This window comes from Sylvia atricapilla, chromosome 3 (assembly GCF_009819655.1).
Source record: "Sylvia atricapilla isolate bSylAtr1 chromosome 3, bSylAtr1.pri, whole genome shotgun sequence".
NCBI classification, from domain to species: domain Eukaryota; kingdom Metazoa; phylum Chordata; class Aves; order Passeriformes; family Sylviidae; genus Sylvia; species Sylvia atricapilla.
This window is the reverse complement of record NC_089142.1, coordinates 65052042-65064981: the sequence shown is the minus strand read 5'-3', so window position 1 is coordinate 65064981 and position 12940 is coordinate 65052042. Positions and strand designations below refer to the sequence as shown.

Here is a 12940-nt window from a genome sequence, read left to right as displayed (position 1 = left end):
TACATTCTATAAACAAAACCTTCTATCTCAAAGTAGGAACAATGAGCCAAACTCATCTTTATCATTAAGGTAGATTTGAAAAACACTTACATAAACATGCACATAAAGTATTCACCATACAGCCACAGAGATCAATCACTCTTTACTTACCACTTACGATCATTGTACATTCTATTAATTCTGTCCCATTCTGCATTCAGCTGGGTTAATGCATCTCCTATTTGTATTGCTTCAGGTCCAGATGCTTCCAATATAACATCAGGCTGCTTCTCATGTATTACTGCAATTTGATCCCCAAGTTTATCCAAAATATCTTTTATGTTCTGCAAGCACAGTAATGGCACAAGTCATTAGTAAAGTCAACACCAGCAGAAAATAAAAGAAAAATACCAAAAAATAATATGTCCAAAATTCTTCTCCAAAAATCAGAATCTGCAGTAAGACCATGACCACCAGTATCAGCAATTTACAGTTTAAATCAGTTTTAGCAACTGAACTGAATAGTTCATCACACTCTTTAAGTGTGTGTCCTTTTCAGGTTTTTGTGAAAAGGATGTATCCAATTTGTTCCTAAGATAAAGGTGCATACCATACTTCTCAAAACAACAGTATCTTCATTATTAAACAAATCTGCCCATGTAATGAAGACACTATAAATACTCTTCCCCCATGGGGAAAAACATGGACCACAAAATGCAACTTCGTCATGCTTCGCGTAACCTCCCATATACACAGAACTGCATGTGCACAGAAAAGCATAAGGCTGCATAAAGGTTTTAGATTTAAATGACAAAGTTAATGGAATGAATTTCAAATACCATTGAACTATTATGTGAAAATTCCTTTAAACCAGATACTGTTGTAAGACTGCCTTGGTATTCAGAAGACAAACAGTCCATGCAGACAGTGGAATTTACTTATCTTTTTGAATTTAGTACAGTAATGCTTCAAAAATTCTATGTTCTGCTATTTGCTATTTCTGAAGACACCTTTAGAATATACCAAAACTTCAAAATCAGATGAGACACCTGCACCAAAATGAAGTATTTTAAACCCATCTTAACAAAAACACTCCAAACTGCACTCAAGGCAGCACAGAAGCAGTGTAAGCAGGAATAAGATAACTTCACCAACAAAATAAAAAAAGGGCTGCCCCCCTTTATCAAAGGCTGGCACCCTTCCCATATTTGCTTCTATAAAATCTGTAAAAAAAAAAAAAAAAAAAAAAAAAAAAAAAAAAGAAACATGAGAAATGGAAGCATGCACACAGCAGAAAGAAAAGCATGTCAGGAAAGTAGACTGAATTCTGAAAAGTTTTTAAAGGACCTATCTAGCAGCCGCAAAAACAGCTAATCTAGCTGAAAGCAAAAGCCTGACTGCACTTCAGATATGGCACATGGACCCCACTATGATTCCCAGTCCAGAGAGGTACACTACACTGCACCATGCCATGTGTAATTCCCAACTCCAGTGTATATTTTCTGAGGGAATTTGTTTCACACTCTTTTCTATGCCAAGAATTAACCAGGACTTGGACTTCTCCACACTCAGCTCATATTTGACAGCAGGATTCAGTATTTTCAAATATAATCTCTTCATCTCCTTTTGAAAAAGACCAGGTCCTTAACTATTTCTTCACTGTTAATCACACATGTAAATCCACTGGATGACACTAAGAAGGGGGAGCTTAAAACTGAAAGAATATTACTGTTTTGCTCATCAGAACAGGTACCATCATCTTGTGGCCTCATACACAGCCTCATAAAATGTCAGGATTCACCCTTTCTCCTGCTCCTATTTGAGCAACTATTTTCACATGACCTAAGAACAGTAGGGGTATTAAAGATATGAAGCAGGAATGTAAGGAGATTGGCTTTAACATTTCTCTAAGTGTTATGTAGGCTATGATGAAAAACACAAATGTCTACAACAAATTAAACCTCAACCTCCCATACCGCTACATTTTGTAGCTAAACTATGCATAGAAAAAAAGTTAGCCAAAGTAACTGCCATTTTTATTTTTCAGTGCATATTCATCCTGTATATATCAAGCAAAACCATAAATATAGCAATACAGTTGTAAAGGTGCTGGTCTTTCTTCTGATTCCACTCTGAATATAATGCTTAGGCATGCAGTACCTTCAATGCATCTTCCTGAGCTGAAAAATCCTCATAGATGCCAGTATTCAGCTCTGGTGCGTTCAGCAGCAGTTCAACATCAGCCATGGCCAGCAGAACTTTGTTGATTTCAACCAAGTACTCAGCGGAGAAAGGCAAGGTTCTAATTCCTTTAGTAAACTGGCCTTTTAACCTCTGCTGGACAGGGATTGCCTAAAACCACAAAAATTCATTTTATATTTCAAACAATAATCAATTTCATGAAAATATTCTAAATCAATAAACTATAATCAGAATAATTATTCTTCTACATTAGAAGAGAAAACACAAGCCTTTTTAGCAAGATTACATAAATTCAGAAAGCTGCAAGTCCTGCACAGGATAGTTTCCTTATTTTAAAAGTTAGAAAAGAGTAGATGTCATGCCTCAAACTAACTCTGTATTATTCTTGATTAAAACTCCAATGGGAAGGGTACCACTGTCTAAGATATACCACTGTGTCCTGTGTATGGTTGTCCTGTGGAAGAAAAGGGCCCCAGTTCCTAAGAAATCAGTCTGTGCAACCTAAAGTATGTTTTCCCGAGCAATATGAAACAAGTCAAGGTAAGAAAAAACACCAGGATACCTTCTACAGCAGAGCTATTTGCAACATCTTCACAGGGTGTTTTCTCTAACTCCCAGTCATTCCAAAAGTCCCATTCTCACCCAGGTGACAAGACTTCAAGATTTCAGAATCAAGACTTCACCCACATGAATAGGTCACTGGGCTTTATTTATTATGTTTCCACTTCCCATACACTGCTTTGTCTCTCATTAGAAAAAACTTGCACGAGATTTAAACAGCACATGTTGGCACATGGTAAACCTGTTTTGTACTTGTGCATTGACATGATCTGAAACTTTCTGCTTTCCCGGTAACACCAGGAAAGTGTTACCAGATTACTCTTTTCTGCTAAGCAGTGAATTCCTCCTGATGCTGCTCCACCAGAGTGTATCTCCATGCTAATCTCCTCCAGTTGCCTCCCATCACTGAGATGCTTCCTCCTCTCACAATCCTGATTCTTAAAGGTGAACATATGTAAGTGCCATAAACACATTAGTGCTTTAGTACAGCAGAGTTTTAATTGTTCAGCTGTTCTCTACCTTGCATTGCAGACTGGAAGCTTCTAAAATGCAGCAAAATATGTTAAAAAAATAGGAGTTTTATGTAACTCTTTCACAGTTACCTGACAAATACCTAAATATTACAGAAGATGGTTTTGGTTGCTTGGCTCTCGTTTTTGGGAGGGGGGTGTTTTGTTTTGGTGGGTTTTTTTGTTGTTGTTGCAGTTTTATAAAGAAAAGAAAACCTCAGGTAAGCAAACTCTTCACAGAATCAGGATGGTTTAGGTTGCAAAGGGACCATAAAGATCATCTCATTTCAACCCCCCTGCCACGGGCAGGGACAACTTCCACTACATCAGGCTGCACAAAGTCTCATCAAACCTGTACTAGAACACTTCCAGGGATATGGAACGCACGGCTCCTCTGGGCAACCTGTTCCAGTGCCTCACAGCGAAAAATTCCTCCCTAATGTCTAAACTAAACCCACCCTCTTACAGGTTAAAGCCATTGCCCCTTGTTTCATTCCTCCATGCCTTTGTAAAGAGTCCCCTCCAGCTTTCCTGGAGGTACTGGCAGGCTGCTATAACAACCTCCCCAGAGCTGTCTCTTCTCCAGGTTAAAAGACCCTTCTCAGACTGTTTTCATAGGAGCAGTGCTTCAGTCCTCCCACACTTTTTCTTAAGCATACACAAATGAAAAGTCAATCTAAGGTTATTTAAGAGGAAATCTGACCGGCTGACTTAATAATCCTTTTTTACTTTCATTTCAGTGTTGAATAGAGCATGCTCAATAAATTTGCTCTCTCTTTAAATACTACCAAGAACAAACAATTGGGGCAATAAAGAGAATACTGGGTTATTAGTGAACATTCTATAAATAAGGCCTCTCAATAAGAACTGCTAAAAAAGGCTTTTAATTTGGAGGTCAAATAAAAATTTATTTCCTCCCATACTCAGCATACTGTTAAACTTGCAATTCAGAATTCAGTTTCAGATTTTTCCCCCTCTCTACTTTTACACTGAAATATATTTTGAAACAAAATCTACCAATGCTTCAACTTAGGAAGATTTTCTGACTTGCTTCCAAGTGGATTTTAGAAAATACTGCCTTAGACATTGACATAAAATTAAATAATTTACCTCCTTGGACGTTTAACTATACACCAGTTTTTAAATCTCAAGCTATTTCAGGGCCAGTTTTCTAAAAAAAAGGTTTCCCAAAAGCTTGTGTCCATTCAATTAACGCAACCAGCAAACAATTGTTCATATTTAAGTAATCCAGAATCTTTCGTAAAAAAAAGCGTGCTCAAAAAACAAGTAAGTTTTCTTTATTACAAAAATAATACTTCAAGAGCCTTCAGGATGATGTCTGCTTCCGTTTACAGGAAGAAATGCACTGTGCCTGCAACCGTATACTCACCATCTGCAAAATTACCATTTTCACTTCAAAACAAATTCCTAAAACCTGGTAAAATCTCTCAGTAATTCAGGCAACTAATTACCTCTGCAATTTAAGGTTTTTCCTTTCCCTCATTTTGAACAAAGGCAGAATTGTCCAATTTAAAGAAATACTAAAACACTGTTAGAAAAGAAGGACCTCTAGGAGATGCAAACTTCCAATGCAAGCTTTTCTTGCTAATGGATTTGTGGCAAAACAAGGCTTACTCAAAAGTACCTACTATGCAGAAGCATTACCAATATTTCAGAGATATTTTAACTCCATAATACCTAGAAGTATAAATGAAGAGGAATATTTATGATCCAACTACTTCCAGCAAATCAATATATAGATATGACCTTCAAGCACCATAAATAAGTCCTCTCCTCCGCACTTACTTACAAAAGCATAAATAATGAATTACATAAAAGCTCAGTTGAAGTCTACTCCCCAGCTGAAATCTTCCTTTCCCTCCCTATTTTGTTCACACCAAACTGCAGTTTCTCATTCTCTGCTCACTACAGCTTCCTTATATCAAGGTGAGGGCTTAAGCCACCTGCACACCAGCTGGTCAGGAATTCATTTACTGCTGCTTAGTCCTGAACTGCAATGAGCAACAAGCGCTGTAATTTTCAAGTCTGGTGGCTCCAAGAAAATTCTGGAGCAACAGTGATTATGTAAAATGATGATGATATTTGGGAAGACTATTTCTGCCTTTAACAATGTTATGGTCTCACACCATTTTTGGTGTTCAAGACTGATTAGTAGAGCCAGTGAAAGAACAAGCAATAAAAGTAAAATAAGGTCACTTGAGACAAGCTGCCTTAGCACTCAAATATCAGAAATACAGAGGAACAAGCACATGAAGCAAAAGCAGCAGTTTGAGTTTCCAAGTTTCATGCCAGTAATGGAAACTGCTGTGGTCCCTTTCTGACAGTCTAGCTGACCTGAGCAAGGATAATGTTTCTCCATCAACATTCTATTTATTGTAATTGCTACGGTAATCCACAATTACATGACATTCTAATTTCAGCCACCAAATTCACTAATCCAGGAACGGATCTAGCAGTAACAGGGATCAGCTGCAGGATATCCCTTTAAGAAAAGGGCTTTACGGGAAACAAAGTATCTTCCTTAGAAAAGGACAGTGAGGCCAACAGTGACAAGCAGGACTGGTCTGAGGCATGACTGGACCGCCCCCATTAGCAAAGAGCCATGTAGGTGCACCATTTTCCTATTTCTGTCCAGTTATTGATTCATTCAAAGCATCTGATGGTCAAACAGAAAAACTGAATAATGTTGTTTTACTTTAAATACACATGGATCCCCATTCCCTTCAAGAAAACTCCACAGCATCAGCCATGTCCCAAGGAACTTATGTCACCAGAAGAGACTGCTGGAGACACAACAGAGCAGTCAGATGTCAGACTGTTCTACAGACCTCAGGCCCTCTGCTGCCCAGCTCTGCGTGGGAGCCTTATCATGTGAAACACCCTTTCTAAAGGGCAGCAGATGTAGAAGTTGATTCTGAATGGCCTGGGTGACAAAGGACAGCAGACCACCTATCACAGGCAGCTGAAGCCACACAGCACTAGCTGTGAATGAAGAGCACCACGTTATGATTTTGTGGTGCGAATCTCATAGGGAGCCAGAGCATGTTATCCCTGCCTCCAAGGTTATTGGTTCTGGGTTAAAAAAGTTGCAGAGCAGTCAAAAAGATTGATAGATGTTAATTACAAAGCTTTATATGCACAAATTGAAAAGTCCTTGACAGATCACCTAGCACTCAAGCTTGTTCAAGAAATTACAAGTTTCTTCACTGTTATTGTCTAAATTATTAATGTAATTACCACAAAAACCACAAAGTTTTTTTTAAGGATGGAGAGGAGAAGTAAAAGATTTTAAAAACATGAACCAAAAAAAAAAAAAAATCCACAATGCCACAACAAAAGCAATCAAAAAGTATCTGAATCCTCAACATTCAAGACACAACTTTTTGGGCAATAAATTTTACCAGACCCTGACATCAGTGGCAAAATTGTTTGTCAAGACCCACACACACATTATCAGAAATACTTCAACCTTTGTCTGTTTTATTAATATTTATTGTGTACAGTAATATCCATTACATGAGGGCAGTTATCCGTCTCTAAGCACTTGAGGCAGGAAAAGACAGCAGAGTAGTTACAATACACTGACCACAGGGTGCAGAGGCACTGGATTTAAGCCTCAAACAAGGCTTTTATCACACCTGCACCAAAGTGATATTAAATTAGGCTGTTTGAGTTAAGAGTTCTTAAAAAGGGTTAAGGTGTAATCCTCATGGATGGAGACTGGCAAGACAAACTGTCCTGAATCAGGCCCACTGCCCAGATCATGGTCTAAGATTTACTAGCATATGCTGGTAATTTCCTAACAAAAAATGAATGCTGTCATTTTGAAACAGTCCTTTCCACAGAAGTGTCCAAAGAAGATCACTGGACTAGACTAAACTCTAGTGTATGAATCTCCAAAGTTCATACACACCATTAACTCTTTGCTCTAAGAAACAGAAGCCTCATTTACCTGCAGTTTTTGTTCATCCTCCACACCTTGCAGCCCTGACAGACGCTCCTCAGCCTCATTCAGCCACTTCATTAGACTATCATGTTCCTTCTTATACTGGGAAAACACTGGAGAGAGTTCCACCGCCTGCCTCCTTTGAAATGACCTGCACTCCTACAGTCCAGTATGTTAGGAAAATATGGTGTAAAAAGAGGCAAGTAGTGAACAGAATAGGTTTTACTTATTTGAAAAACAAAAATACTTGAGGGATTCATTTGAAGGAGCAAATTCCAAAATATGCAAAGTACTAATTTATTTTTGTAATAGCTATACTCTTTTTATCTGCAAAGCCAGCCTGAGGGTCTTGCCCTGCACTTTTGAACTACACCTCAGCTTGACAACTCTAACATTATTCAAACAGGTGAGCTAAAAAGGGCATCTTTGCTCTAGACAAAACCATTTTTAACACAGTATGAGTATACACATTCACCAGAACATGCTGCAGTCTGCTGTTACTGCTAATATCCTTTGTTGGAAGGAAGAGGAAATTGGGAGCAGGCTCAATCACAGAAAACGCTGAGAGGTTGGTATGCTTGTGTATGTGTGTATACAGTCACTCTTCACACAGCCTGGTGGTGGAGAAAAACCTCAGTTCAAGGGCCAGCAAAGACAGGTGGAGCAAATGCCCAACTCAATGCACCTATCTGGGTAAATACACAGGGTGGCCCGCTGTGAAAAAGACTTTAAAAATCATAACCATTCCCCTAAAACCTAGAAATGGGAAAATTCATATTTTGGAATTGCAAAGATTCAGAGTGTCAGATTGTGTATACATACATTTAACTCTCTTCCAGAGAAGCACATATGCTGAAAAAGTCACAAGTTATAAGATATGGATTACAGGTTGTAAGTGGAATACCAAAGGGAAAATTGATAAACAAACAGTAGTAACTATCATAACTGTACCTGCACACTGTTGTATTTTTTCTGCAGAAGCAACAACTGTAGGCGGATCTTCTCTCTCCTGTGGTCCTCCATAGGCTGCTGGAGCAACTCCCCTCCTCTCTGCAGAACTTCTTCAATCTGAGCTCTTTCTTGATCCAGCTAAAATTACACAAATCTCTATTATCTACAGAAATTAATTTTAGAAACATTAGCTGCTCAGATATTAACAGCAATTGTACCAAGCTTTTGTCTTATTATCCAAATGGGAACCACACAAATTCAAGCAGAGATTCTCTTCTACAACTACCAAGTCATAAAATCCAACTTGCTCATTCCATAAACTTTTTATCAAGAGACGTACTGAAGGAAATTTAATGAGCCAACAGTATGCAGTCACATCAATAGGCTATTATGACTTTAGTGCCACTTCTATTTTAGACATTCATTGACAATAACAAGCAAGCTCAGAGCACAACAGCACAAAACAAAAAATTCAATAAATATAAAACCAGTATAAAAGGCTGGCTATGTTCTAGAACAATAGTCCCTTCTATAGAAATCCTTTAAAACTTGTATTCTGTAACATACATGGCATTTTCCATAGACTCATGTCCAGCTTTCCAGCTCAGTTTATAGTATTTGAGCTACTGAAAAGGAAGGCAGATAGAGTGACCTGACAGGAATTTGTCCGATTTAGTAGGCAGCAAGGCTACAAGGGACAAGATGCTAACAAAACTATGGCAGTTTTATATGGGTGAATAGCAGAGTCTAGATAAAAATCTAGAAGATAAACTTTGGTCTTTCAACATAGAGCCAGATTACAAGATTTACTTGCACCTTACCTTGCAAGCATCCTCTGACCTGGCCTATGCGCTGTGATTCACTTTATCATACCAGTTTAAGTCTGAACCTCATTCAAACATCATTCAAATACAGAAAGGATTCCTTACAAAGAGCTACTTTGAGTAGGAGAAAGAAGACAGATAAACAAAGGTCAGAGTTCACCGTCTGTATTCTATAAAATCATGACGAAAATACCAACTCAAGTATGATTAGTTACTCTCATCACAACAGCCAAGAGGCAAGAGCCATGGGAAAAGTATTAGAAAATTGGGTAGGGTATCCAACAACCTAGTAGTTCCCTTCCTTTTCTAAACTAACCTAAAGACATTTTCTGAGAATTCCTCCTCAAAGTCTGGAGCAATGCAACCTGGGGACAAAATAGAAAGTTATTTAGTCAATATTTGTTCCATTGCTCACAAACCTTTTCATCTTCCCCGCTCAACTCCAGGTGCTTTTCCACAACTTTTAACATATTCTGTATGTCACTTTCAAATTTGTCCAGGTCTAGAAATGCCACTCTAGCTTCACAGGGCTCTGACATGACAGGAAGTCGTTCTTGTCCAACAAGCATCTGCCAAGCAAAATAAAACGTTGGTCAAGCTGAAAGTCTCAGCTGCCCCACACAACCCCCCATAAACAGGTATATCAGTTTGCAGGACCGTTAGATATCAGTATAAATCAGAATTGTAAGAGTTATTTGATTTGAAAGATAGCTTGAACACACTTGGTAGTTATTACCAAGTTTCTACCTTCAAACTTGGATCCGAGTTTTTTGTTCTCAAAATAAATGAAAAATCTCCAGTCACATTAGCTTATGGTATTGTTTTGTAGCTCACAAATATGTACTGCAATATATACAATTTTCTGGACAGTTGTTTGTAAGTTTTCCCATGAAACACAAGTCATCACCTGTCACTCAGGTTAAAAAAGCAGCTGGCCTAAAAATCAGTCTGTTTTTTACACATAAATACCTACACTTAGAAGAGAACTCAAAACCACTGAAGTGCTGTTCTAATAAACACACATAGTGACATAGTAATCTATCCACTACAGCCATTGCCATCTTCTTGGCACAGACCTCCAAAGCAAGCTCTAGGGCTTGTTCATCCTCACCTTGGAACTTTTGATGTGCTGAGAGACCTTCTCAAAATTACGGTTGAGTTCTGCCAGTTTGGGTTCAACAAGTTCCCGGCAGGACACGCCCCGGCCATTCATTAAGATGACAGCCTGGTCACGCACGTTATCCACTCGGAGACTGACATCGTCTAATTCAGATGTTAAACGCTAAGAAGTGAAAGAAAATGGAAATTATTATCTCCTAGGCAAGGAGAGAAAAATAAAACATCTAAAACTAAACAGGAAGCAAATCTGACATTATTCAGAATCCATTAATTGACTGGTAATATTTTGAAAGATGACACAGCATTTCTTACCTTCACAGTTTCCTCCTTTTGGCTGGCTGACTTTTTCTCAATTTCATCAAGTAAGGCTTCAGCCTGATACAACCAAGTACTTATGTGGGCGACATTTTCGTCAAAAATTTCCAGCTGGCCCTGATGATTCTGGAAAAAGATGAAAAAATTTATAAATGCGAGAAACTTCTAAAACTCCAACAAAAAAAAATCCAAAACAAACAAACAAAAAAACACTGCACACCAAAAATCTCCCACAAACTCAAAAAACCCATCAAATAATCAACTCTGTCAAAATCTTATGAGTAAAAGGGTGATTAATAAAATAGTGCTATGGACACACTTTGGAATGAAACACTAAAAATTTGATTGTACCTTTCATCTTCAACAGTATTTACAAAAATTCAATTTTCATTCTTGACTCTTTGATAATATAATTTCTAATTCACAGAAAGGGAAATAGAAGTAGCTGAGGCAGTTCATAAAACTGAAGATAGACAATGTATTACAACATTACAGCCAGATCATAATATCTGTCAACCAAAAATGCCACAATTTTTTCTATCAGCACTAGCAGGTACAACAGTATGCACTATGTGTGGTTGTTGGTGTTTTTTTAATTGGAAAGGGATTATGTCAAACTTACAAATTATAGCAATCAAGTTTTGATATTTTACTGATGACATTAAAATGTTTCCTCCTCTTAAGAAGAGTCACAAAACTGTAGATGTGTTCATTAGGTCTGCTTTCACATGCAGTCAGAAATTGTAACATTAGGTACCCCAGACAGATGTAACACTATTTTGTCTATCAGATTCAGCAAATTACCAATCTACTTAAACCTTTCACCAAAACGAAAAGGTAGACAGACTCGCTCTTTTAGAATAATAAGACAAAGGGAAGAGAGAAAAGAGACAAAGCCTATGAATGTGCTTTGTAAGGATGAATTATTGTTTTGCGACATGTAGCTATTAGTTTCTTAATGCTGATAGAGAAAGCATAGACAATCCTTGTCAGCAGATATGAAGAGAATGTAGAAGTATTTAGTTATGGATCATTCTTACAGCATTTACACATAAGCTACTGACTACTCCTAACATGGGATTGGATTACAAAAACACTGTCACTTGCAACAGGCATTGGACATGAGGCACAGGGCTCACCACCCGTGTATACACTAAAATTTCCACAACTTCCACCTTTAGAAGTCCCTCATATGGGTTGATTGTCATAACTAGTTAAACAACACCAAAATATTTATATAAAAACATCAGTCTTATACTAGTATCAGTTGTAGACTGTTTCATGTCCATTTAGCTTAATTAGCAGCTTTAGCTGTATAATATGTTCAGGCTATCATTTAATGAGCCAAACAGATGCTGTTGCCATACTCAAACACTTGTAGTTATGGTCTGGCCAAAAGAGCAATAGGCTGACAGAGTCACAAGTGCTTTTCTGAACACCACTACAAAGTCATTGTCCAGGAAACAGCCATCATCTGGGCCCCAAGGAAATCTATCAACACAAACCCACCCTGTTCACGTTGGAGCCAGCACAGAGGCTGAATATTCAGGCTGAATAAAGACCAGCATATGCAGCAGCCCAGTTTCCCATCTTGCTCTTTGCATACCACCTCATGACTTACCTCTCCATCTACAGCATAAATAGATAACCATTCCACATTCTTTTAAGTCCATGAGGCATCATGGAAGCCTCAATTTACAGTAAAGTGAGACAAGTGAAAACTCCAACTGCTCCAAAGGGTGGAAGGAGAGCTACCCTGAATATTTCTCACACATGCAACTTACCAACAAGGTGTCACACCAGTCCTCAGTCCAGGTTCGAACTCTGCTCCAGCCAGCATTGAGGACACACAGCTTCTCCTCCAGGACAGTCTCACTCCCTTCCACCAGAGACTGGAGTGCAGTGCAACTTTCTGTGATGCTCTTCAGATCAGCCTTCCTCCTCTCCAGCTCTCTCAGCACATTCTGAAACAAGTTCAGCCATTAACACTGCAATGCTTCCAAACACAGGAGAGGAAGATTTTTGCCTCTACAGGAAACAAATATATGTAGATGATCTTCTACTTTTGGAAAGAATTAAACCAAGTATAATTGCCTTCTGTTTACAGTCACTCTCTGTAGACAGTGATCTCATTTTTTAAGAATGAGAACACAATGCATATAAATTGTTCTGAACAACTAAGGGACGGACTCCTTTGGTTTGTTGTCTTACACTGTCTTCACTGTTTCTTTTCACTATTTAGGTAAAGCAAATGCATCACACTACATTGCAAGTCCAGTTTTACAAGGTTCTTTTCTGCATTGTAAAGCAGAAAACAAATTTCAAGAGACATTCTGGATTCCTCTATATCTTCTCCTATTAAAGTAGTTTTACAGTTGGCAACAATGAGAAACATTGCTTAACCTAAGCATTGCTTAGGCCAATGCTTAACATTTTTTGAGAACCATCACAACCCATTACTGCAGATGTTCAATTCAGTGGCTCCATATTACAGAAGCCCTACTGTTATATTA

General features: G+C 38.2%; 1 protein-coding gene across 1 annotated transcript in view; it reads right to left on the bottom strand.

The window, feature by feature from the left end:
* The window catches only part of UTRN (utrophin), a 316443-nt gene that overhangs the window by 211363 nt on the left and 92140 nt on the right, over positions 1–12940 (bottom strand). Inside the window, exons 34-41 of the mRNA XM_066315631.1 lie at positions 12212–12391; positions 10425–10553; positions 10105–10275; positions 9413–9562; positions 8170–8307; positions 7225–7377; positions 2140–2331; positions 151–323 (exon numbers count right to left, since the gene is read on the bottom strand). Of these exons, the coding sequence (XP_066171728.1) occupies positions 151–323; positions 2140–2331; positions 7225–7377; positions 8170–8307; positions 9413–9562; positions 10105–10275; positions 10425–10553; positions 12212–12391 (1286 nt within the window). The remainder of the gene's footprint in view (positions 1–150; positions 324–2139; positions 2332–7224; positions 7378–8169; positions 8308–9412; positions 9563–10104; positions 10276–10424; positions 10554–12211; positions 12392–12940) is intronic.